The 27416-nt window shown below is 43.1% G+C and overlaps 1 protein-coding gene across 1 annotated transcript in view; it reads left to right on the top strand.

The window, feature by feature from the left end:
- The window catches only part of PLCE1 (phospholipase C epsilon 1), a 163378-nt gene that overhangs the window by 69320 nt on the left and 66642 nt on the right, over nucleotides 1-27416 (top strand). Inside the window, 8 exon segments of the mRNA XM_036828066.1 lie at nucleotides 8169-8314; nucleotides 14426-14567; nucleotides 14569-14595; nucleotides 14597-14686; nucleotides 16790-16814; nucleotides 16817-16864; nucleotides 16867-16993; nucleotides 25842-26517. Coding sequence (XP_036683961.1) covers nucleotides 8169-8314; nucleotides 14426-14567; nucleotides 14569-14595; nucleotides 14597-14686; nucleotides 16790-16814; nucleotides 16817-16864; nucleotides 16867-16993; nucleotides 25842-26517 — 1281 coding nt within the window.

Here is a 27416-nt window from a genome sequence, read left to right as displayed (position 1 = left end):
GCAGCTGCCCCTTTAGAACCTATCTATGATTGCTCAAGGTCACAGAAATAGTGAAAAGCAGTGCCAAGAGGTGAACCTGCATTTCTTTGGCTCCAAATCCAGTGTTCTCCCTTCTCTCCCCCACCTCCCATTGAAACAGGGAAGCTAAAGAGACAGAATTCTGGCTTTCATCAGATTTATTCCCTAACAAGTTTCATTCACAGAAGCTCACCCCTACACACACGTACTGCACAGACGGCAGATTTAATTATCTTCTTCTTAGTGATCCATTGTATCTACCAGAGTCCAACAGAGCAGGATGTCATTGATCTTGGTGGGATGCCAATATCCTTTGTTTCTTCACACAGACTTGTCTTCAGGGGAACATAGACCAACACATGCAAACGATTTTATTCCCCTCCCTTCTCTCCTTCCTGTTTGATCATTGCTATCGGTTTAACTGTTGGTCTCCTGTTACCTGCTCACCATCCACATTGCGATCGGCAAACATTTGCCATTGGGCCCTACAAGTGAAATAGTGACTTGTTGGGCTCAGTTTTCCTTTCCTGTGACAGGTGTCCACCTGCCCTGGGACCCAGAGTGATTCACAGCAGGTCTCAGAACCTCCAGACCTGCTCGGTGGCCTTGGAAGACAACCTTCTCTCTCTCCCTTTTCCAAACAGTGTGGCCTGCAGTCAGTGAGTTCCCCATCGGGGGACTTAAGTAACCAGGGAGGCCATTTCCTGAACATCACTCAGGGCACCTCAGAATGGTCCCAGCTCATTCCAGAGCAGACGAGAAAGCCATCACTACCCTAACTCTCTGATGCTCAGTTCTCTCAGGGAAAATGGAGTCTTCCTGTCATGGGCCCAATTGCCCACAGGCCTTCTATGCCATGGCTCCCAGAGTATCCTTTCCCAGCACAAGCCTCTGAGCCTCCTGGGTGAAGAACAAGCAGACAGGTGATTATAGGATGGGGTTGCAGCCTCCAAATGCCCTGGGCACTCAGGCCCTTGGACTCTTCTGAGAAGGGCAGCACTGGCAGGGAGTTGGCTGCTGTGCTTTGTGTGTGACTCAAAGTAAGAAGTTACTGATGACCCACCACTCATGCTGGACCCTGTGCTGGGAAATAAATGAGTAAAACAGTGCCTGCCTTCAAGGAGCTCAAATTCCAGGGACAGAGGCCAGGGGGAAAGTGGTCACAGTGCAGTGATAAAGTAATTTTGATTAACCATATGAGGATTCAAGAAAGGCTTCCTGGAGGAGGTGACATCTGGGCTGTTTGGCAGTCAGTTGGATGTGGGAATGGAAGGTGAAGGAGGAGTCAAGGACTGGAATCAGGGTGTGCTTGAGGTGGCCTTGGGCTCTCCAGGTGGAAAGGTCCAGTTAATTTTTGGATATACAGGACAAGAGATAGATATTCGGAGACAGCAGCAGAGAGGTGGGTAAAACCACATAAGTGAAAGAAATCATCTAAGAAGAGGGTGTAGCATAAGAAGAGATCCAAGAAGGGTCAAGGACAGAGCCCCAAGAAATACCAGCATTCAAGAACTAACTTGTGCCTGCAGAGACAATATTATGAGCCTGGGCTCTGGGCCTGGGCTGCCTAGGTTGGGATTCCTCCCTCCACAACTTACTAGCTGTGTGACACTGGGCAAGTGACTAAACCTCTCTGTTTCCATTTCATCTATTAAATGGGATGATAATGACATACATTTCATGAGGTTGTTGTAGGATTAAATGAATACATGTTAAGTACTTAAGAGTTTTTTTTTTTTGAAATGTAATATCTGCAAAGAAGACAGAGTCTATTTAAGTAGACCCTTTTTTTTTTTTTAATTAAAAAAGAACAGGCAGAGAATAAGAAATGGTACAAAATGTAGTAGGATTGGAATGTCAGACAGATGAGTGGCGGGCAACAGTGAAAATTAATGCTGGAGGTGTAAATTTAGATCAGATGGTACCGTGCTTGAAGGCCAAAAAGAGAGGTTTAGAGTTTGTTCTATAGACAACTGTGATGCAATTGGAGGGTATAATCCAAGATGTGTTTAGGGCTTCTTCAGAAACCACCTTCAGGTGCCTCCTTGTTTCTGTCTGAGCCTCTCCTAAACACAGTCATGGTGGAACCATGCCAAGCAGGACCAGGAGTTCGAGAGACTCTTCTGCACTCACTTCACGTCAAGGAGGATGCCTGAGCATGTGTAGCTTGGTGGTCACTGCATCCTTAGTACAAGACCCTGACATTAAGTCCCGGCCTCTGCTTCAAGGAGCTCACACTTGGGAGAGGTTGCTTTAGGACAAGGTACTAGCAATACTCCTATGCATACGTGTATATAAATATCTACATATGTATATGGGATTGAGCAATTTAAATAGAAAACAATGGATAATTTATTCCTAATGAGGAGTCAGGGAAGCCTTCAGAGAAGAGGAAATATGAGTTATCCTTTTAGGACAGGCTTGTGCTTGGGGCACAAACCCTCCTCAAGGCAACCACAGATTCTTCCTGGTTCAGCCTTGGGCTGCTTCCTTCCTTGTAGTTAGGAAGTGGAACTTGGAGACTCCTCTCTTCTGAATTTCTGTGCTCTGCTTCCTGGAATTCAGCTTCTCTACAACTCAGGTAGCAATATTAATAGTAGTTGTAGAAGCAGCAGGTGGCCGCAGTAGTAAACATCTATTGAGCCCTTAACTACACACTGAGCATCACATTGAGATCTTAGATACAACCTCCAGGTTCATCCTGACAACAGTCTTATCAGGTAAGTATTATTATTCCCCTTTTACTGAAAAGGGAATTGAGGCTCAGAGAGGGTAGGTTGCTTGCCTCAGGGACCTGCACAGGGTAACAGTGGAACTGGGAGTTGAAGGCAGGTCCACTCAACTCCGGTGCCCATGCTCCCCACCAGCTATGCTATGCTATCTCCCGCTGGTTCCTCCTTCCACCTTCCAACAGGTGACAGCCCCAGTCTCAAGTACAGTCACAGAGGTGGTGACTTATAGCATTGGACAGGTACTACAGAAGTGATGCTCTCCTGATTCGAGGCTCAGGGGCGCAGAAAGGAGCACCGAACCCCTGGGATAGCTCTCAACTTAAGTGTATATAACAACACCAGGGAGTTATCTAAAAATGCAGATTCCTGGGCTGCAGTCTTAGAGAGTCTGGTTTCTAGGTCTGGATGAGGCCTTGCAATCTGCATTTGAGTAAACACCCTACCACCACTCTGGAGATTTTGATGCCGGTGCTCCATGTTGTGAGGAGTACTGCCTGGGCAGGGGCATTGTGTGTGTGTGTGTGTGTGTGTGTGCGCACGCGCATGCACACGTGTATCGATGTATTGCCTGCGTGTGCATGCCACATCGTCTAGTTCAAGGGTTGTTCTAGTAAAGCTCAATGGAGGGCGGGTATAGATGGGCACTGCATACAACCCACTTCAGAGGAGCTTTGTCTAGAGAGACTTTCATTGCCTTCTTTAGATTTCACCATTTGAGGCTGGACTTAGCAGTGAGGGTGACCAGATACCCGTTACAAAGGATCATCTTTCTACAAAAACTTCTGCTCAGCATGTTCAAAAAAACTTTTTGGCAGGAAGTCATTTGTCCCCTTTTTCTGGACCTGGGAACAGCAGTAGGAAGTGTTCAGGCCTTTTCCCAAATATAATATCTGACCATTTGAAGGCTGAGAATCCTTTCTGCCCACGGCCTCCTGGGACTCTGAGTGGCCTGCCTGCTGGTCAGGGGCACCAAGCGTCCCCACACTGGGATGTGGGAAAGATGGTCTCTGCCCTCAAGGACTTAAGGTCTGGGAGGGAGACAGAACAGACCCATGTGAAAGAGTCAGGCACACAAATATAACAAAGCTAAGCCAGATGCAAATCCACACAGCTGTGAGAATCCAAGTGCAGACGTGACTCTGGACTCAAGGTCCGACATTCAGTGAAAGAGAAGCAGGAGGAAGTTGCGTGTGGGGCGTCGGTGAGCCACCAGAAAGGCCTTCCCTGGGGAGGTCGCATGCGTTCATTCGTAGACTCTCCTCAAGCACTTACAGTGGGCTCTGCTGCTGGTGAGCACGGCAGCCCCAAAGTCAGCCTTTTGGGGAAGGCTGCCCAGGGAGTCTGGGGCACCACATAATGCACAGCGCATGGACCCAGCCCAGGTGGGACATCAGGGCAGGCCTCCTCAAGACAGCAAGGCTTTCATCAGATTCCTGAAGGCAGCCCTGCCCCTGACTTTAGGGAAGTCAGCACGAAGTACAAAGGAAGGCCCACCTGTGGCCTTCCCACCTCCTCTTTCCATCCTGGCTCGTATGCCTGTGTATCATGTGGACACCTCAGGCCTCAAGTGTAAACTCCATCAATACACCACCCTCCCCACTTGGCCAGCCTTCAGGCCTAGAGTTATGATCTACCCTCAAGAGGACTGATCTAGAAAACAGGGCCTTGCCGGCCTGGAAGTGAGCTGTTTGGACAGGGGATTGGGAATCCTGGGTCTACAGGGGTGAGCGATCTGGAGGTGGGTGCACAGCCAGTGGGCAGACAGGTTCCCTCCTCCCCACAGGCTTCTCACTCTGGGGGGAACACAGCTGGATGAGGGCCAACATGGGCCTCTGTAGCTCAGGGCGTGGGCAGGGTGTCGGACTGCAGGTCTAAGCACAGTTCTGCCCAAAGGATGAGTCAACGTTAGCTAAATCAAAGGTGGAGGGATGGGGCAGAAGGGGGGGGGGGGCTTCCCACAGAAGGAACAACCAGTGCAAGATCCCTAGGGTGGGAAAAGCCTGGTTCACCTCCCTAAAAGCAGGAGTGTGGGGAGAGCCGAGGTGAGACTGGAGAACAGACAGGGGCCTCAAGGGCCAAGATAAGGATTTGACTTTACAAAGGACACAGGCAAGACGTGGTGGGCCAGGGAAAGGTCATTTTGAATGGAGCAAGAACGTTCCTCCCAAACGAAGCTCGTGTGATACGAGGAGGCATTTGATGGGAGAAGAGGGAGCAAGCACTTCACTTTGGCTGGGCCTCGGAGTACTGAGAGAGGCCTGAGAAGGAAAGGAAAAAAAACAATTGTGGAGGACTTGTAGGCATGTAGGAAGGGGTCAGGGTCATCAGGGTAAGCACAGAGCCTCTGGAAGGAACGCTTAAAGAATGAGGCTGGGAGCCAGATTCTCTCTTGATGCTGTGCTGACCATTGAAATAAGGCAAAATAATCTGCCACATTTAACACCTTTCTGCTCTAGGACTGCCCCCTATGTTTGAGTCATAGTACTGTACATGTATGCGATTTTTGTGTTTTTCTGTGTGATTTCAGTGTCCTGAAATTCTTTCTGGATTGGCAACACATCGCCTTGTCCACTTAGTAAATAGGACCATGTTTACGCTTTGGGCTACATTTTACAGTCATCACTGAATGCTTGTTTCCTTTTCGTGTCATTTATTTTTTATAATTAGTGCTGACACTCTCGTTACTTAATGCCTATGGAATTATGAATACATTAGGCCACAATAAGAATTGTCCCTGAAGTCTGTAAGCAGATGTTGGGGTGTGTGTGTTTGTGTTTGTGTGTTTGTAATAACAGTGCTTACATAATCTCAATAACCAAGCCCTGGGGACTCACACTCAGAGACAGAACAGTTGGCTTAAATTAGGTTTCCATGTGAAATATGGTATCACTATTTTTTTCCTAGCATTGTGGGAAAGTATATGGAAAATGATTTGACTGATAGGAAATAAATCTGGATGTGTGACCAGGACTGAGGCACAAACCACTTGGTGGTCTGTGTCTGCTCTGTGAAGCAGGTCTCTGCAGGGGAAGATATGTTAACCCTTTCAGGTCCCTGCACTAATAAGTCACTGTGTGGTACCAGAATAGCCTGAAAGTACAGAGACTTTGCAAAGACACTGATTTGCCATCAATTTCAACAGGAAAGGAGCTAAAGCCATAGAAAGAATATAGCCAGAGGCCTCAAGAACTAATGCATCGGGTGTCTTTGAAGAACCATTTTAACTTTTCAGGATTTCATTTTTATTTTAAGGAGATGGATTTGGATTTCTAGCCCAGAGTCAATGATGTTATGATTCTGAGTGTTTTCTGATGATTTCTTAGAGCAGGATAGGGCTTATCAAAACTAATCACACCAAAGGAAGAATTGGTTGGAAACATTAATAACATTCAGTCTTTACTGGCAAAATAATGTCTTGGTCTAGAGAGCCAGAGTTTCACCAGCCTGGTGACTTTTAGCTGGGTAACCAGGTGAAGGGACAAAGCTTGGAGACAGTGAGCCAGGGATTGCTCACAGCTGCAGGTGAGGGGCTGGTTCTGGGAATCCCAAAGGGCTCCTGTGTGCTCAAAGCAGTCCCAGGAGATCAAACGAATGGTTATCTTCTTCCAAGAGGCTCTTAATTCCTTGCAGGATGATCTGGACTACAGCTTGTCCTAGGGGTCTGATTCCAGATCTGTTCTCCTGATGTTTCACGAGAGTTCAGCCAAGTCCAGAGCAGGTAGAGATCGGTGGTGCCTGCTCAGAGCCCACTGGGCTTGTGCTGGGCTCAGGGGTGGCAGGTGGCCCATCACATTTTGCTTCAGCAAATTTCAGAAGGGAAGAGACCGATTGTTACTGCAGTGCTCCTGGCTGCTACCAGATTATAACCCTGTTTTAGCACTGAAACTCTCTGTTGCTATCTCCCTTTTTGTTTTTGTGTAGGGAGAGGAAAGACATGTTCAGCATCGATCTCTTCTGTTCTGCTTTTTTAATTTTTTTAATCATTTTTTGGTACTCTTCTCGGTACCTTCTCCTTTGATTCCATCTCTGTCTTCAAATGTGCATCTCTTATTGAGTGCTTAGAAGGACCTACCAGTGCCAGCCAAGTTTACAAAAACTAGCTCCCTTCATCAGCTGAAAGAGCACCAGCCTGGGAGTCCTAGCTTTGACATCAACAAGAATTGTGACCTTGGCAAATCATTTCTCCCATGAGCCTTGGATTCTTGATCTGGAAGAATGGGGTTGGACTGCCCTCTGTGGTTGCTGCCAGCACTAAATGCCATTCATTCCTCTCATTTTATTTGGAGGGAGGGAGTCAGGGAAGTGGTTGCCTTAGACCTTGAACTCTTTTTTCCCTTCAGGCTTCTCTGTTCAGGCTTCACTCCCGCTCAAGCCAGGGAAATGAGTTGCTCCCCAGGTTTCAATACTGTTGCTAAACCAGGTACAACTAATGGGCCATGTGGGGTCAAGACCAAGGCTTTGATCTATTAACAACTGAACTTACCAGCCCAGACCTTAGCCAGGATGGAGAAAGTAACGTAAGTGAACACTAGTGTCCAAGCACCAAAGTACAGGTAGCAGCAAAATAATCTTAGAGGTTAAGCAAAGGATTTTGAGGCTGCATACCATAAAGGGGGGAATTTAGTAGTAGATTATTATTAAATACTATACTCCAGTCTGTGTAGTAGAAAAGACAAATCACATTAGACTAAATTTAAGCCTAGAGCAGGAGAACAGTATATACATTAGGCATTTACTGAGTGGTTAATAGGGACACCTCTGGGCCACACACCTCGGTTCAAATTCAGGCTTTGCCACCTATTGGTTGAGGACCTTGAGCAAGTCTCTTAGGCCCTCTGTCCCTCATTCGTCATCTATAAAATGAGCACAGTTATAGTTCCTGACTCTTAGGATTGTTGTGAGAGATACATGAGTCAACATATATGAAGTGCTATATTGCTTCTATTATTTAGTCATTTGAGGAGCATAATAGATAATGCTTTTGTGAAAGATAGTTCAAAAAAATTTTTTTGCATTTTTTCATTTAATATTACGCATTTTACTATTTGACAAATGGACTTTCATTTATGGGCTAAGTGCATTGATTGCATTTATTCTTGCTCTTTTGGTCAAATACATTTAAATCATAGTTATCCTTAGGCCTTGTTTTCTTATGGTCTCATGGAATTTTATAGCTGAAAAGGGATTGTATAAATTACCTTTCAGCCTCATTTTAAAGATGAAGATGAAGAATACAGAGAGGTTAATTCCATTGCAAAGCAGTGATGGAGCTAGAGCCTCAATTCAGTCTCTTGGCTGGGTCCTTCATTTCCTAATACTAAACTGACTTTTTTTAAAAAAAACATTTTTCTTATGAAAAAGTATGTATCCAGCTTCCAGTGCATGGTTTCAGTGGACGCCCCTCTCTGCATTCTGCAGGTGAGCTCCTGGGTGACGTGGCTGATCCTCACGGCGGGCTCCATGGAGGAGAAGCGGGAAGTCTTCTCGTATTTGGTGCACGTGGCCAAATGCTGCTGGAACATGGGCAACTACAACGCCGTCATGGAGTTCTTGGCCGGCCTCAGGTATGGGCGGTGGGGAATATGGTTTTCTGGGGGGTTTCCTCTTACCAGCTGAATGGCACTGAATTAATTGTCTGGGTAACCATATTTACCCAAACCAGGCAATTAGTAGTGATTATTTGGGGGAAATAACCTCTGCTAGCACCACAATCCGTGTCCCTCAAAGATGCTGCAGAATTCAGAAGTCACGATCCTAATTCTCTGGGTCTGCTCTGATCCCATGCTCTTGGCCAAGCTAAGTATCTGATTGCATAACTCCATCAACCCCATCACTGACCTGTCTCTTCCCCTGCCTGCCCTGTAAGCCCCACTGTTACCTATCTCTTCCCAGCTCTGCCTTACGAATTACCCCAGCACTATAAGCTCCCAACTACTGACTGCCCTTAGCAATAACAGTGGCTACCACTGATAATAAGCATTGAATAATGTTAGCTCTCATTTTTATTGAATACTTACTATGTGTCAAGCATTGGACTAAGCATGTTCCATGCATTAAATCTTTTATATAATTCTAAGAACAGTTTTTGAGGTAGATACTATTATTATTCCCACACCATACAAAGAAGAAACTTCTAACTACAGAAGAAATTAAGTCATTCACGCAGGGTCACCTGGCATGGCCGGGATGTGACTGCAGGCCACCTTGAGTTCAGAGTCCGTGCCCTTAACCTCTGTGATATCCTGCTCTTACGCCTTCTCCATCAAGCTAATAATAAGATCACCATTCTGCCAATAAAGCCTCCGCCTTATTCCGTTTCAGCTTCGGTTACCTTGCACAAAGTAGCTGCTCCTCACTCTTGCAGGTGAAAGTGTGGTGTGAAGGAGAAGAGTGTGAATGGTCGAATGAGAATAGCAGAGAATCAAATCCTGGCTCCCCACCCTGAATAGCTGTGTGATCTGGGCAAGTTACTTGACTTCACTGAGCCTCAGTTTCTTCATCTGTAAATGGAGACAATAATGAAAAGCACCTACCCCTTTACATAGGATTTAATGTGATAATGTAAAGTGTTGAGTATGTGTGTCTGGCATGTAGTAAGGCTCCAGAAAGAGGACCTGTGATTGCTGTTGTTGTTGTCTGAGATTCACCTTCCCATTGAGGGCTCTATAAATCTATAGATAGATCTATAAATAGATCTTGCTTCATAACATTTCAAGGTTTTTCTTTGATTCTCCAGGCCCTACATAGGGATTCAGGGTTGGGGGTGGAGGGGAAAATTCTGAGTTGGAAATTTTTTTGTCCTTTTGAACTTTCTCAACTAAGAATAAACTCAAATGATCATGTCATTGGCATTTGAAATGGTCATACAAATGCACCAAGCATAGCTCGAAAGAAGGAAAAATAGGAAAAATACTGGGAGAATAGGAGGCTTTATCCAGATGATTTGGTTCTCTTTGTGATAAATTTTCTACAAAGAACTTGTGTTACTTTTCTTAAAAAAAAAAAAAAAGAATGATCATATTATGATAAAATAGTTCTATTTTAATGGTGCTTATCCTCTGTATTTGACTGGCAGACTGGTGCAGACTGTTGTCTGGGCACTTCACATCTTCTCTTCTGGATGTCACTGTCCTCACAGCTTGGCAGCTGGCTCCCTCCACAGTGAACGATCCAAAAGAGCAAGGCAGAAGCTGCAGTACCTTTTATGTCCTGGCCTCAGGAGTAATACACTGTCACTTCTGCCATATTGGACTGGTCACATAGGACCAGCACTGATTCATTATGTGTGGGGACCGCACTGCAGCAGGACATGTGGATCTTTGGAGGTTGGCTGCCACATACCATGTATTAGAGCAGGGGTCTCCAACCGTAGTGGTCCATGGCCTGTTAGGAACCGGGCCACACAGCAGGAGGTGGAGTGGCGGGTGAGTGAGCAAAGCTTCATCTGTATTTACAGCCGCTCCCCATTGCTTTCATTACCACCTGAGCTCCACCTCCTGTGAGATCAGTGGCGGCATTAGATTCTCATAGGAGCTCGAACCCTACTGTGAACTGCACATGCGAGGGATCTAGGTTGTGCACTCCTTATGAGGACCTAATGCCTGATGATTTGAGGTGGAGTTGAGGCAGTGACGCTAGCGCTGGGGAGCAGCTACAAATACAGATTATCATTAGCAAAGAGGTTTGACTACACAGAGACTATAATAAGTCAATTGCTTGCAGACTCATAGCAAAACCCCATCAGTGAGTGGCAAGTGACAATTAAGCTGCATCTTACGGAGTAGACTGGACATAAGCAACATACTTCAGGTTGTCAGTGTCTCCCATCACCCCCAGATGTGACCATCTAGTTGCAGGAAAACAAGCTCAGGGCTCCTACTGATTCTGCATTATGGTGAGTTGTATAATTATTTCATTATATATTACAGAGTAATAATAATAGAAATAAAGTGCAGAATAAATGTAATACGCGTGAATCATCCCGAAACCATCCCCCCCAACCCCTGGTCCATGGAAAAAATTGTCTTCCACGAACCAGTCTCTGGTGCCAAAAAAGTTGGGGACCGCTGTATTAGAGACTCTCTTGATACAAGAATGGCCTCAGAATGACCCATGGAGGCCTTGGGTGAATGGAACTTTTAGACCCAACTTAGTTTGAATTCAAAATCCAAGAAGTCCATATAGTCAGGTAACTCTTTCTTAGATGAGGAATAACCTCAAACCAGCTGAACCTCACCACTGATTCCTGGGCACCCCAGACCCACTGCTAACTAGTTTCATGCTCCTATATTTGGCTTAAAACTGAACTGATCTTTACAAATAGATAGGTAAAAGTACCAAGTTTAATAGCTCTTTGGCTGGAACAATATATACAGGAGGTAAGTTGCTAGATGTCCTTATGATGGAATGATCGTGGAGGAAGAGCTCATGTGTGTACTTTCAGGTTTGAAATATTTAGATTACAGGTAATTGAACTACACCAAGATAACTGAAAGTTTTTTTATTTTTAAAACGATTAGATGAGAAGGGGGCGCTTACTGTTAGTGACTGCTTTTCTATATACTTTGTACATGTTGCTTCCTCAAACTAAATTCTCAGCTGTTTACAGGAAACAGTTAGAAGTACAAAGATTTACATATAACAAGATTTACTCAACTTTAATGTCAATATAAAATAACCCAAGTGTCCAACTACACCTCAATTTTAAAATAATAAAATAAAATAACCCAATGAACAATAGAAAAATGAAGGAAATAACATGATGCAGGCTTACAGTGGAATATTATTTAGCCACCAAAAATTATGTTTATAACAAATGTTTAATGTCATTGGAAAACAGGGTAACATAAATACGTAAAACTACATTGGAACAAAGCAGTCTATACTTAATAACCTAAGCATATTTATACAACAAAATTTATAAAATGTTTAGACCAGAGAGACACAAATAGGATAAATACTGGAAGGAAATATACCTAATGTTGTCTGTGGGTGGAAGAACTATGGGTGGATTTTCTATATTTTTGGTATTTTCCAGGTCGTCTACGATGGGCGTCTACTACCTTTATAATCATAAAAAGAAATAAAGGTTTTTTTTAAAAGTGTCAATTCTCAATCTAACAAAAAATCATTGATCTTACTGAGGTTTGTCTTTTGCCCCCCAAAGTACTAAGACGGCTCCATTACTCACAGAAAGAAGGATGATTAAATAATGAGAACCAAGTCTCATTCATGTATTCACTCATTTATTTAAACCTCTACCTCCATGGCCCAAAAGGATTCTCACCACCTTATAAGGAACTGGTTGTAGAACAAGCTGAACTTAGTGGGGGTGAAATCAGGAGACAATTTTATTTTTCTGACCTCACTGTCTTTCAAACCTGACAATTAGCTCTCCTTCCCCCGACTCTGGGTCGTGTCTCTGGGGATGCTGTGTCTTTCCCGGTCACTTCTGTGGTTAATAAGCAGTCTCATGCACCTACAGCCATGAGCGTGAATGAACCTGAGAATCGTACGGCAATGCCACAAAGCAGGTTGCCTAAGAGTACCTACAGCATGACACCATTTGTATGAAGTTAAAAATGCACAGAACAGTTCTACAAAATGCTTAGCGATATCTGCCTGTGTTGGAAAGTATCAGGAATTGTAAGGGAAGGAGAGCACTAAAGTCGCAGTTGTGGTCCCCTGTGGTGAGAGAGGGAGGAGGATGTGCTCGTGGAGGAATCCACTGGGGCCTCCATCATATTATTAATGCTTTATTTTTTAAACTGAGTGGTTGATGTGTGGGTGTTTGTCATGTTGTGCTTCTTATGTCTTTGGATATCTGAGATATTACATAATGATCTTTAATCCAGTCTGATATAAATCAAAACTTCAACTTCTCATTTTAAAGCTTCACTCTTTCCCCAATTTTGCAGCCCAACCAGTCTCAGAAAGCTGCGGTAGTGTGGGAAGATATGGTTTATCTTTCTCTCCCTCTCCCTCCAACTCAGGGTCCCTGCAGAAAAAATGGGCAGGAGAGGAGAGGAGAAGGGTGCAGGGATAAAGGGAGCCCATCTTACTTGACTGGGGCAGTTGTGATCTGGCCTTGGAGCCCCCATTGAGAGCCATGAGGGGTGGTTTCAGGGTTACTTCCTAGTTACCTGCCTTAACTTCACCCACTGTCCCATAACGACCTCCCTGCACCGTTACCTGGTAAGGGGCAGTGCACCTCTGGCCTGGCTGACTACTGAGTCCTCCCCCCTACAGCGTCTAGTTCTGCAAGTCCTACCCTCACAGACTCTTTCCACTAAGGTCACCTCACCGGCAGGCCTTTCAAGATAACTCAGGCCCCACTGACTCTCAGAGTCCATTCCTGACTCACAGAAACACCCAGCGCTTTGCCCGCCCAGACTCTGCAAATGCGAGCCATGCCCGCTGGAACCTTCTCCCTCATGTTGCCTTCAGGCAGCTCAAGGCAGCCTCTCATCATTAGACTTCCCCCAGGCAAGTCACACACCAGTCAGTCTCTGACCAACAACCTGCCGGGACACGGATCAGCCTCTCCATGGAGTTCCCTTGAAGCCCCTGCACTTGGGTGATTTCCTCCTTCTCACATACGGTGCCCTGACAGCCCTCTCCAAAGAAGCATTCCCTACGTGGCTGCTCAGACCCAGTTCCTCTGCTGATGGAGGGTGGGAGACCTCTGAGGGCAGAGCAGTTTGGGTCTCCTGGTGCCAACCCACTGCCTCTCTTTAGAAGGTGGGGTTCAATGTCAGCTGTTGGTCTCAGCAGCAATTTCAAATAGGAAAATCTCATTTAACATCTGTTCTGCACAAATACTTTAAGATAATGTCCCTCAAGACAGGCCAGTGACTTAATGTCAAAGCTGGATTCAGTAGAAGCAATTCAACAGAAGAGGTCAAAACTGGCTTCGTGGGTATCACTGCGGGACTGGCCTAATCCAGTAACATTTAAAAGATCAAGAGGAGTGGATGGAACACATTTTCTGTGGGCGATCCTCCATAAATACTTGTAGAAACCGTATTACGCAGGAAGTTTCTCTTTTGGGAAATCAGAAAAACTCAAACTTAAGTTCAGTGCCCACCTTCCGAAATTAACTCCTCCCACACGTGTGTGTTTGTTTTTTGGCTGCATCGGGTCTTCGTTGCTGCGCGCTGGCTTTCTCTAGTTGCGGCGAGCGGGGGCCACTCTTCGTTGAGGTGTGCAGGCTTCTCATTGCAATGGCTTCTCTTGTTGCGGAGCACGGGCTGCAGGCGCGTGGGCATTAGTAGTTGCAGCACGCAGCCTCAGTAGATGCAGCACGCGGGCCCTAGAGCACGTGGGCTTCAGTAGTTGCAGCGCGTGGGCTCAGTAGTTGTGGCACACAGGCTTAGTTGCTCCGCGGCATGTGGGATCTTCCCGGACCAGGAATTGAACCCGTGTCCCCTGCATTAGCAGGCAGATTCTTAACCACTGCGCCACCAGGGAAGTCCCCACATGTATTTTTGTATGTATCTGTCCTATTTAATTTTGTGTTTCGATTTATTAAAGTAATATTCACATCATTTGGGGAATCCTAAATAAATATTGAAACAGAAAGAAAACATGAAAAAAAATGGAATTTAGGCTATTTACTGTAAATTATATTATTTCTCCTTCAGTCTAAAAAAAAAAATGTCATTGACTTGTAACAGGTCAAGAAAAGTTTTAAAAATGTGGCAGTTTATGGACCAGTCTGACCTGGAGACGATGAGGAGCCTGAAGGACGCCATGGCCCAGCATGAATCTTCCTGCGAGTACAGGAAGGTGGTGACTCGGGCGCTGCACATCCCCGGCTTGTAAGGTGGTTCCGTTCTGCGGGGTGTGTTCTGAAGGAGCTCTGTGAGGTGCTTGACGGAGCCTCCGGCCTCATGAAGCTTTGCCCGAGGTACAATTCCCAAGAAGAAACTCTAGAGGTGAGGCCTTTCAAAATCCTCATGGTCTGGAGAATCGTTGTTGCCACCTGGCTTGTCACTCACTAAAGCCAGAAGAGAGACCTTTCTGAGCCCAGGGTTATCAGTTGTCACTGTTGTGTTGGGTAACAGTTAGGTCCTTGAACATTCCAGAGAAAAGAATGCCAACTAACACTGTTGGGGCCTTAACATTAAGTTAGCTTAATGGGGCAATGTGAAAGTACAAGTGCAAGTGGGTATTGTTTCCTGATTTTTTTTTTAAGGTTGATGGGGTTTTTCTTCTCTCTTATTGGGTGGGAACGTCTGGGTGCAGGGGATACGAGAAGTCAAGCGAGAGTGGTAACATTTTTGGATCAGTGGAAGAAAGACTGAAGGGAAGTCAACACTGCCTTCCTTTCTCCTCTGTGGGAATCTGGTACGTCTTCTAAGGACGAGCTCCGGGCTCCTGATCGCACTGCCTCCGTTCCCCCCTGGCCCATTGCTTCTCATTCCTGACCCCCAGCGTGGAGAAGACCACAGAGCTTGGACTCAGAGCATTGGGCATTGGAGAGAAGGGGCATTGAGAAAACGGAAGAAGATTTGGAAATCTCTTATATAGTGTTTAGAAACGAAAGAAGGGACTAAAAGGGGGGAACTTTACAGAGAATTTTGAGGAGTCCCATACCTGGAAGTCCCACACCGAAATCTAGAGTCATTCTCACCATGGTGACAGCACCCACTGCTGACCTTACACACACACACTCTCACACTCACACACAGCCCTTCTCAGTGGCAGTGAGAAAAATCTCCTAAAACTGTAGCCTCTTCCAGGTCACCTGGGAACAAAAGCATCGCCTGGTATCAGGGAGACTTAAAACCTTTGACAGGTGCCGGCAGCACTACTGGCTTGCATCTCCCTGGCTTATGAGGGGGGGATAAAGTGCAAGAAATGGAGGAGAAAGCTTAAAGCAAGCCCCCCCCCAAGCTGCACCCACACTGCCTCCCTCATGTCTCAGAAGGCAGGAACACCCTATCTCATGGCCTAGCTGCCCCTCTTGTTACCGACCAGGGTTCTTGGCCTTCCCCAATCAATAGAAATTGACTAGAGGCCAACAAGAAATTCAGGCAAGGCTTTATTGGGGCCCCTGCTGCAGCAAGGGGGAGTGAGAACAAACAGTAGGTTCCCCTGCTTGCTTGCTCCCTGAGCGGGGGTGGGGAGAGCTTGTTCCTTATATGGGGTGAGGGTAGGCATGTGTCCAGGGGTCGGGCCAGAGGGGTAGCTTAGGTGTTTTGCCAACCCCTCTGGTGGTGCTGTGTGCACGGGGCATGCTCAGTACCCTGCTTTTGCTCCCCACTCTTCAAAAGTGGCAGTTGGGTTTTTTTTGGTCTCTTTGTATCTTTTGGGTCTAGAATTTGCCCCAACTGTGCATGCACCCGGTTATTTTTAGTCCCGTACAGTTTCTTTGTATTTTGTTGCTGGAGGAGAGGTGTGTCCAGGTGCAAGCACTGCAGCACTTCAGCAAAGGGTCCCAGGTCCCAGCAAAGGGTCCCAGGTCCCAGCAATGGGTCCCAGGTCCCAGCCTGTCTCACTCTGACTTCTGATGGGAGAAACTTCCTGATCACAAATACAGACAATAAGAGCTTATAAACCACCAGGAAGCCTCTGTGTTACCGTAAGATATATGGGAAATAAAGCAAAATGTCCCCCTTTCTCCATCATTTTCTTGGGCCCCAGTAATTTTATCCAGTTCCATAGAATAATCGCTTTTGTCATGGTTTTTCTCAATTCTTCACTACAAGGATAAATAACCCTGTCCTTCCTCTGTAAAGTGGCTAATCTTCTCCCTAGGGAACCTTGAAATAATATTGCTTTTTATGTTGTAAATTCAAAGTGGAGTGTTGATTCTAGAGGGGCTAAAGTTGTCTTAGTGGAAACAAGAGTGAGTTTTAGTATTTCATGCGGTGAAAGGAAAAAATGTTTTCCTGGAGGTTTTCTTTCCCCCGGTAAAATAAGCACAAATGCCATTATTTATGACTGTTACGATTTCATTTCCCTAGCTAAGTAGGTTATTTAGATGTAGTATGTGAAGTTGCAATCACAAATCCTCATTACATATTTTTCTGTAGTTTGTAGCCGATTACAGTGGACAAGATAATTCTTACAGCGAGTGGGACAGAATGGCTTAAAGAATTCAGAGAAGGAGTCACCGTCAACAGCAGCTTTCAGATCATCAGGAAGCTGCAGTCGAAGTCTGAGACAGAGGAGGAGGACAGCTCCAGTGAAGGGAACAGCTCTAGGAAAAATTCCTTGAAGGATAAAGCCCGATGGCAGTAAGTTTTACATTTAAAAATTGGGATGCTCATTTCTTCTTTTTCCCACTCCAGTTTGGTTTCAGATCAAACCTAATAAAAAACTCACCACCTTTATCAGTAAAGCTGTGCTTCTTATATCTGTAAAATTTACCGATTCTGACTTAGGATTTACCTGTCTAATCTGGCTGCTCTGTTCAAAATTACTGCTCATAATTTAACTTCTTGCTATCTGTTACCCCTTTTTAAAAATTAGAGCTATCCTGGCCATTCTAAAAATTTAGCAATTAAATTTCAGGATTAAAACCATGATCCTTTATTTCATAGCTTCTATAAGAATGGTTTTTATTATAATATGGAGGTCCCTTGAGAAACTAAAAATAGACTTACCATGTGATCCAGCAATCCCACACTCCTTGGGCATATATCTGGAGAAAACTCTAATTTGAAAAGATACATGTACCTAAGTGTATATTGACAGATGAATGGATAAAGAAGTTGTGGTGCATATATACAGTGGAATACTACTCAGCCATAAAAAAGAATGAAATAATGACATTTGCAGCAACGTGGATGGACTAGAGATTATCATACCAAGTGAAGTAAGTCAGACAAAGACAAATATCATATGATATCACTTATATGTGTAATCTAAAATATGTTACAAATGAACTTATTTACAAAGCAGAAACAGACTCACAGACATAAAAAACAAATTTGTGGGTCACCAAACAGGGAAGGCAGAGGGAGGGATAAATTAGGAGTTTGGGTTAGCAGAGTATAAACTACTATATACAAAATAGATAAACAACAAAGTCCTACTGTGTAACACAGGGAACTAACTATATTCAATATCTTGTAATAAACTATAATGGAAAAGAATATGAAAAGGATATATAGTATCCTTTGTAAATAGTATCCATAGTATACTTTATAATTCAACTATACTTCAATTAAAAAAATAAAATTTTAAAAAGGGTTTTATTCATCACTAGGTGGGGCACAGGGTGAGTATTAACGTATTTTAAATCAAATATACTGAGTTAGTAGGGTTGGAGTTAGTCATACCCAGAAATCAGCACTGTTGCAGCTCCCCCCAACCCCCCAACCTCTGATGATTCTAAGGCAGGTGGTAACTCATGTTCAGGTGGCATCTGCAGCTTTGTAATTGATCAGTTGTTTCAATTGCTATTTATTGACAAGCATGGCAATCTAGCCAGACATGCTTGCTTAACCCACGACCAGATGAGAAGTTCAGAAATCAGTGGTCTTAGGGCAGGCATTGCATCTCTTCAAGGCCATTTCCTCATGGTCAAGCCCAACTGAAATGACAGAGCCTGGCCCAGCTGGAGGAAGCCTTGAGCACCATCCAAAAGTATGACATCTACTGACTTTGACATCTTGGCCACAAAAGGTTTTATTTGTGTTGAGTACTCATGTGTCATACCTTGCGGTTGTCTCCAAGTCGTTGTGAGACATTGCTGTTTGTTTTGCAGAGCCTTCCTGGTTGTGTGTGTGTGTATGAGCCTACACTGGGAAGGAGGACAGCGTTTTTGGAAAATAATTTTTTTGGAATTGTAGTGCTGGATCCTTAGAATCAGTTGTGAACACACAAATGAACGCCTTGTATCTGAATCCCGAATGCTATTATTAAGGAGGTGAACCTGTATTCCAGGTTTCTCCAAAGTCTTTGGGCTTTTTTTCAAACCTCGCTTCCTAGCTCATTCCCCCATAGAGGACCCAGGTGCTCGAAGATTAACCACTACCGCCCTTAACACAATGCCTCGTCCCTAAAGCTCAAATCTCACAAGTAGCTTCTACCAATTGTTCTTCTTAGTTGATCTCAAGTCAAAGATTATTTGAAAGTTTTCTCACTAGTTTTTGCTGACATTGGTGCCACTCTATGTATAGAGAGAGGACCATCTATAAATAAGCACAAAGAAGCATCTCATAGCCACTTAAGTCCTTAATCTATATCTACCTCTATCTACCTCTCTCTATACACAGGTATCTATGTATATATCTACATCCTCCCACTAAAGATTTTGTATATGCTTACAAAAATAAATATAAATAATTGAGGATATTAAGGAAAAGGGAAAATATTTTGTAGATGCTTATATGAATAAATATAAATAATTGAAGATATTAAGGAAAAAAGAAAATAGGATAGGAAAAAATAAAACATACAGAAATGTATACTGTATAGTCTTTACAGTGACTAAATTTTGTTCTGAGATAGTGACCATAGGAAAGAGGGAATCGGGATTCACAGTATTTGTAAAGAAAATCAACAGATGTTTGAGAGAAGCATGCCTGTTCTTCATACTGAGATCTGGCTGAAATTCCTTCCTTAAATCCTACTATAAAGGATACATCATCCCTGAATAGATAAAATTTCACATGACGCTGTTTTATGACAGCCTTCACTTGGGGCCGTGTGTGTGTGTGTGTTTGTGTGTGTGTGTGTGTGTGTGTGTGTGTGTGTGTAGGTGTATATATTACTTACAGGTGTCAGTCTTTCTAAAATACTTTTAGGAATGCTACCTTTGGTTGAGCCTCAGAGACCAAGCCTCTGAACTTTCATTTACCGTCCTTTCCTTTTGCCTGGGATTCCTTCAAGTGATAAATTTCTTACCTCATAACATCACCTCTCATGAAATCTTTATTTCCAATTTTCTGCTTATTCCCTTGTCTCCTCCCTAATCATTTTATCATCTACATCCTAAGATCATTGCTCTTCCACTTCCAATTTTCCAGACCCCGCTTGTAAGCACTCTTACAAAGAGAAAAGAGGCACAAAATGCAAATATTTCTTTTACAATACCTGTGAAGTCCTATTGAAATCCTCACACTGAAATTTATGCACCTCAGTACCAGTAAGTTTTCTTACCCCACATGACTGCTATTTTGAAAAGAACCACTGAATGCACAAGATGGGGGTGAGGGTGTTTAATAAAACTCACGGAAACCAGATCAGCGAGCACTGTTTCTGGGGCCATCTGCCAGGACTTGGGAATCCATTCCTGATCCAGAGTCCTGCATTAGAATATCCAGCACAGGGTTGTATGTGGAAAAGGGATTTCCAGATCCCAAAACCCATGGGAACTGTGCTTTGTTGTTGATTTGGCTGAAACAAAGACTCTATAAACAATAACCTCCAGCCCCTGTTCCTATGGCAGCCACCAACCCTGTGAAAACGACATCAAAGAAAGAAGGGGCAATCTCATGGTCCTTTGGTTCACGCAGCCCAAAGGGTGCTCTAATAATTTTTCTCAAATATCTCAGCTACTCCTGCCAGAACACCCATTCAAAACACTCACAGAAACCCCAGAAAAAATGATCGTAAGAAGTTGAAGACCTCAGCAGGAAAGGAACAGGGTTGAAAGAATCTCAGAATGTCAGTGAGATCTTAAGGTCAACTCATCCAACTCATCATCTCCCTGTACAAATGAAGAAGTGGTACCCGGAGAGGTGAAGTCACTTGCCTAAGTGGTGCCTAGCAGAGCTGGGTCGTGAACCTGACCACGTGATCAACTGCAAGGCAGGATCTTTTCTCCTACAATGTTTAAGGCATTTCTTGTCACTGTAGAACCCTCAACTTTTTTTAATTTCTAGTTCCTGTAGTTTAGGAACATCTGAATTCTAAAAATATTCCAGTTACATTTCATATGACCTATAAAGCTCATTAATAATGACTTTTCAAATTTACCAGCATGAAGAATAATGAGTTTTGCCTGTGTGAGTCTGTCATGAAGGCATAGAAGTAGCATATAGCACCACTGTAGGAAAACGGAAATTAAGAATATTTAGATGTATAGAGAAGAGTGTTGGGTCATATAGGAGCTGCAAGTTCTTATTAACGATATTGTTAAGTGAGAGAGTAGCACTGACATATATGCACTACCAAATGTAAAAAGGATGGCTGGTGGGAAGCTGCTGCATAGCACGGGGAGATCAGCTCGGTGCTTTGTGACCACCTAGAGGGGTCAGATAGGGAGAATGGGAGGGAGGCTCAAGAGGGAGGGAATATGGGGATATGTGTACGCATATGGCTGATTCACTTTGTTGTACAGCAGAAACTAAGACACCATTGTAAAGCAATTATACTCCAATAAAGATGTAAAAAAAACAAAACAAAAAAAAAACCCGATATTGTTGACCCTCTTTAAAATGCTGCGGCTTAAAAAGGTTTTGTCCATTTGCAGAAATTGGATATAAGTAGATAACAAGTTCAGACAGAACCTTAGAATGGAGGCTGCTTGGGATGAGTAAGTGCTCAAAGCTTGCAGTCACATTGTCTGGGCCTGAATCTTGCCCCCACCACTTAACTATTTGTGTCACCTGGGTAGGTGACTAAATCTTACTAAGCCTCAGTTTTGTAATCTGTAAGATGGGAATGATCATAATGCTTTATAAGGTTTTTGTAAGGATTATGTGAGAGGGTGCATGTAAAATAAGGAGTTTTGCATTATAAAGGCATATAAATGGTGGCTATTGTAATTAATGCCTGCCATCACACCCTTCAAATACCAACCCAAGTCCTTAAGGCGTGGGTACCAGTGGCAGCAGTCACCATTTTAGGAGCAGCCCTCAGTCACCCTGCCCTTCCTTACAGGAGAATGCAGAGTACTCTCTGCTCTTCCATCCCAACAACCTCCTTGGAGACTTCCCTGGAAGATGATCCAACCCACAAGGATAGAAATAAAAAAGCCGAGCATGAGGAAGTAGAGGATCTGAGAAAAGATCAGAGTTACAGGATTTGCCACACATACACACACACTTATGTGCACACACAAAATAATAAAATGATAAGAAACCAATCACTTATTCTCCACAGAGCATGGTGCAGACACATCCCAGCCTTACAAACACCTACCTCCTAACAGCCTTTAGGGACAGCTGACTGCCTCTGCCCAGGCCAGACCTTAACATGATCTCCTCCCACCAACACCCCACCCCCGGCTCTGCTGGGGGTACCTGGGGCTGGGGATACCTAGGACCCCCTCTCTTTCTCTCTCTTCCTGTCTCCTTGACCAAGTACCCAAGACCCAGTCCTGCTTCTGTGACAAAGAAAGCCATTTTCCCACTATCTGTACAACATTCAGTTTAAGCTCGTCTATCACTTGAATCCCAACTTGAAACTTGGACACCATTTTTACAGAGAAGCAATGTTTGTTTGGATGGCTGTGTTTTAGGATATTGACTTTGCAAATACAAACTGGGCAATAATATTATTAATATATGACATGTTATTATTTATCAAGAGCCTACTTTTAAACAAACACTGTTCTAAATACTTTACATATGTTAAATTAGTTAATCCTCACAGCAATTCCATTTCACTCAAGATCTCACATCTAGCAGGGCCAGAATTTAACCTCACGAAGGCTGACTTTGAAGTCCTCACACTACGGAGCTATAATTTAGAAGCTGCCTGTGGTTGAGGAAGGTGCTAGGTTAATTAAAAGCAAGAATTTGCCGGAAGCAAATTCTGGCAAACTCTGGATTTTATTACAGGGAATAGCTATAGCAAGTCCTTTGGAAAAGGTGTACATTTTCATCTAACAAAATTAAATTTAAGCTTATCACTCGATGAATCATGTTTGTGCAATCATATTAACTTTGCAGCAGTAACAAAACTTTATGAAGAAAATACGTAACCAGGATGATAGATAGCCCACTTGTCCCCTAATATAAGATTTTCATCAGGGAACATTAGAAAAGTGTTTATCTGTCAATTTATGGTTTCTAACTTTAGAACCTCTTCAGGGGTCGGATACAAACTTTCCTTCTCTTTTCACTCCTTGGTCCTCTCGTTAAAGCGTATGACCTAAGTTTGACTAGGCAGTTTCTTTGCTGGTAAGCCACATCTTTGATTTGGTTAATGCCACTTGGTTCCTGAACAACTCTTTAAGTTCCACCTTATTCCTTCTTGTAAACCCACAGAAACTTGTCTCCTGAGAGAAGCAGGCACAGAAGTGCATAAAATTCACTATATGATCTAAGAGACAAAGCTACTAGTTTCCTTCTTGAAATGAACTTATTTCATTACAAACCATTGTCTATTTTTTCTTGGGCATTAGTCCCTGGAAGAATGGCTTTTAAAGGAATTATTAACACCTAGCATTAATTCTCTTTGTGTTCTAAAATAGAACTGATGCTAAGAAAGACAGTGTCCTCTCTCTCTCTACTTAACCTCATCTCTGAGCAGCAGAAACAGGCTCCAGAAAAGCCTCATAATTTTTCTTTCCAGACACTACTTTTTACTGATGTGTATAAAATTGATGACTAATAAGAACCTGCAGTATAAAAAAACAAACAAACAAAACAACTAATACTAAACTTTCATTGGGTTATTTGTATGGAAATATGTTAATATAAATGTTTCAGACATTACATGAAATTTCTAAAAATCTTATATGTTCTGGTATAATGTTATAAGTCATAATTCTATTTATTACTTTAAAATGTATATCTCAGAAATAACTAAATTTCCTTGTCAATTGCATTATTATGAACTTTCATCAAATCTTTAACCATGGTCATTTTTAAGTCTTTTGTCATTTACAGACAGTTCTGGGTGTACTCTGATGCTTTTGCAAATATGTTCCTATAAAAGGGTTTCATCTTCAAGGAATTCATGGAAAAGACTCTGACAAGTACAGGTTTCTGGTAACTGACTGTACTGCTGAACTGAATGAATAAGCATTTTCAGAACTCTAATGAAAAACTGATGAACTCATAAAAGTGCTAGCAAAAGATCAAGATGAAAAAAAAAATTAATTACATGGGACTGAGTGAACTGATGAGGATGATTATAATTTTTGTGGCTTTCTGTTTGAATTAAAAAAAAAAAAAAAAAAAGAATTTCCCAACCTATGTACTTAGACCATGAACTATATTCAGTGAATCAACTTCCAGAACATGTCCTATCAAGAAGAATTAAGCAAAGCTGCAACTAACATCCCAGAACTCCAGGGAGAGAAGATTCCAGGAAATGTCACAAATTTGCTTCGTATTTTTGGTGTAGGTTTGAGAAGCTTGGCACTATACGCTCTACTAGGCTTTAGGGAATAAGTTAATAAATTAATAAATTAGTAAAATAAAAAAAAAAAAGAAAAGTTCACTGCTATGATTGTATGATAGTACATCCTGCTTTTCTTTATAATTTATGCCTCTCTAAACAATATAGTATAGTTTTCCCTGGTTTTGAAATTTATATTAATGTAATCATACAGTATATATGCCTGTATGTCTTGCTTAAGATTTGTCCATGTTGTTGCACGTAGTCAGCCATTGCATGTTCATTTTCATTGCTGTGCAGGATTGTGTTGTATGAATTACTGCGAATTTTATTTATGCATTTTGTTGTTGCTGGACATTTGGGTTGTTTCCAGTGTTTCCAGTGTGGATGATTTGAAAAGGATATTCTGACCATCAGATTTGTGAGATCCCTTGTGGATTTCTTTTCTTTCTTAAGAATATCTATTTATGTGGGGCAAGGAAGAAGAACCTCTTGCTGTTTGAAAGCAGTAGTGGGATCTTGCTCAGGGACCAGGATCTAGACTGAGAGTCCGAGAAGCCCAGGGCTGCTGTTCATGCCTTGCCAAGGGGCAGTCGGCTGCCCAACTGCCTCAAGATCATGGGAACATTCCTTCCCAGGGATGTATGGACCAACTCCTTCTCAATTTTATCCACCACTTTGCTAGTGATATCTATGGATCAAACAGCAGAAAGCTTGATCTTAGTAACAATTCCTCATGCTTTGAAGAGAATGAGTCTCTCTTAGGCCATGTTTCTACCAAGTGGCCAAATAGAAAGGAGGCAATAAAGGCTCCCTTACCTTCCCCCTAAGATCCTTCTGGCCTTGGTAATCCAGGTTCCTGACTCAGGGAAGGCAACTTGCTAAACTGTCCAAGCAGACGAGTCCTTTATGTGCACATGTGCACACACAGGTGCGCACACACATACAGTGAAAATCTAAGGTTGAGTCAAGGAGGGCTGTTCTTGCTCATCTGGCACCATGACAGTATTTCCCAATGAGTGCCTTTGAACTAATTGTATTTTATTTTTAACAGAGGCACTTCGCAGGCCCACTTATTAAGTCTTGTTTTGCCTATTTTAGCCCCATTGTATTTTGTTATGACCAAGTAGAAGGCAACGCACCTAGTAATGAAGAGCCCAGGCTAAGGAGTCAGACAGACCAGAATCCTGCCTTGGGTAGGTCTCTTCTGAGTTGGGTAACCTGGAGCAGTTACTCATCCTTTCTGAACCTCAGTTTCCCCATAGGTTAAAAAAAAAAAAAGAAAACTTACTTTGCAAATAGGTCAAATAAAGTGCAAAAATGTATGTAAAGTATTTAACACAGTTCCTGACACAAAAGGAAAAACTAATAAATAGTGAAGATTATCATTGTTTACATTAAAAATGCAATAACTGGGGACTTCCCTGGCAGTCCAGTGGTTAAGACTTCGCCTTCCAATGCAGAGGGTGCGGGTTCAATCCTTGGTTAGGGAGCTAAGATCCCACATGCCTCGCAGCCAAAAAACCAAAATATAAAACAGAAGAATAGTGTAACAAATTCAATAAAGACTTTAAAAATGGTCCACATCAAACAAAATCTTTAAAAATGCAGTAACTGATCTAGTAGTTCCTTTCTTTAAGCCTTTGGTCAGACATATTGTTAAATAAATAAGGTTTTCAAATACAGCTAAAAAAATTACTCTGTGACTTTTAGCATTTTATATTTTATATGCTAATTTGAATTCACAGTGGAATTAAAAATGGTGTCCAGTGTCAGTGAAAGCTTCCTGTTGTTCTCACTTCTGATTATAAGACAGACCAAATTTGTATCTCTTTCTATCAGGTTTATAATTGGAGATCTGTTGGATTCTGAAAATGACATCTTTGAGCAGCCCCAAGAATGGGACCCTCACGCATCAGAAGAGCCACAGAAGGCCTTTGACCATGGGACAGAGCTCATCCCGTGGTACGCGCTGTCCATCCAAGCTGATGTGCACCAATTCCTGCTGCAGGGGGCCACGGTCATCCACTATGACCAGGACATGCACCTCTCTGCCCGCTGCTTCCTCCAGCTTCAGCCTGACAATAGCACCTTGACCTGGATAAAGCCCACCACTGCTTCCCCAGCCAGTGCTAAAGCAAAACTTGGTGTGCTTAGTAACACATCCGAGCCTGGCAAATTCCCATTACTGGGCAATGCTGGATTAAGTGGCCTGGCAGAGGGGGTCTTGGATCTGTTTTCAGCAAAGGCTGTGTACATGGGACACCCTAGCATTGATATACACACTGTGTGTGTCCAGAACAAACTGAGTAACATGTCTCTCTCAGAGACTGGAGTGACACTGCTCTACGGGCTTCAGACCACAGACAATAGGTTATTGCACTTTGTGGCACCAAAGCACACAGCTAAAATGCTCTTCAGTGGATTGTTGGAACTCACTAGAGCTGTGAGAAAGATGAGGAAGTTCCCTGACCAAAGACAGCAGTGGCTGCGGAAACAATACGTCAGCCTCTACCAGGTAAGGGGTACAGCCTTCCCTCTCTCCTCAGTAGTATAATTCTCCAGATATAATTGTTATAAAAACACACTAGACAACTAGACCACCAAGTTTCATTCTCCCAGCTTTGTCACTTCCTACCTAAGTGATATGGAACAGCTTTTATTTAACTTCTCTGTGCCTCAGTTTCTTATCTATAAAGTGAGAATAATAATGATACCTATTCATAGGGTGGCTGTGAGGTTTAACTGAGTTAATATGTGTAAAGCCATAATGTAAATTCATAGGTATAAAGAATAGTGTCTGGCTCATAGTAGGTCCTATTATTATTTTGTATGAAAACAGTGACTGTGGTCATTGTACATCTCACATCTGGAAAGAAACGAGTTAATATAAGCATTTTCACTTACTCAAAGTGAAAATGGAAAGCACTGTATCTGAATGCTTTTATTATTAATTAGGGACTAGCTGATACATTGGAAACCTTCACTTTGGAAATTGAAATCCTGTTTCATCTTCTAATGTGCTCCGTGACTCTGGGAGGGTTATTTAACTTACTGTGTATTGCTGCTGAACTGTAGGACTTTTAAGGTTAAAAGAAACTTTCCCAAATGTGAGATAAACTCATACCTAGAGTTCTTCCAAACCATATTTGTAGTGGCAGCAGCTCTTAGGAGGCAGTTTCTCACAGTCACAGCTTAAACTGAGTGAGTTTTTCATTAACCCTAAATTATCAGGTACTTTGACACTCCAGCTAAGGGTGGCAGGAGGCCTGGGCTGAATGAGGTGGTGAGAAGAGACACAGGCATAACCAGAGTAGCACATTTGTGGAGGAAGGAGGACAGAGATTGCTCAGAAACTGAGTCATAGACCCCACTACAAGGTGACAGTGTTAGTGGTGTTGTCAAATGAGTTGCACA

This window comes from Balaenoptera musculus, chromosome 16 (genome assembly GCF_009873245.2).
Source record: "Balaenoptera musculus isolate JJ_BM4_2016_0621 chromosome 16, mBalMus1.pri.v3, whole genome shotgun sequence".
NCBI lineage: Eukaryota > Metazoa > Chordata > Mammalia > Artiodactyla > Balaenopteridae > Balaenoptera > Balaenoptera musculus.
Note: the sequence above shows the minus strand (reverse complement) of the source record. Positions and strands in the feature narration are given on the sequence as shown.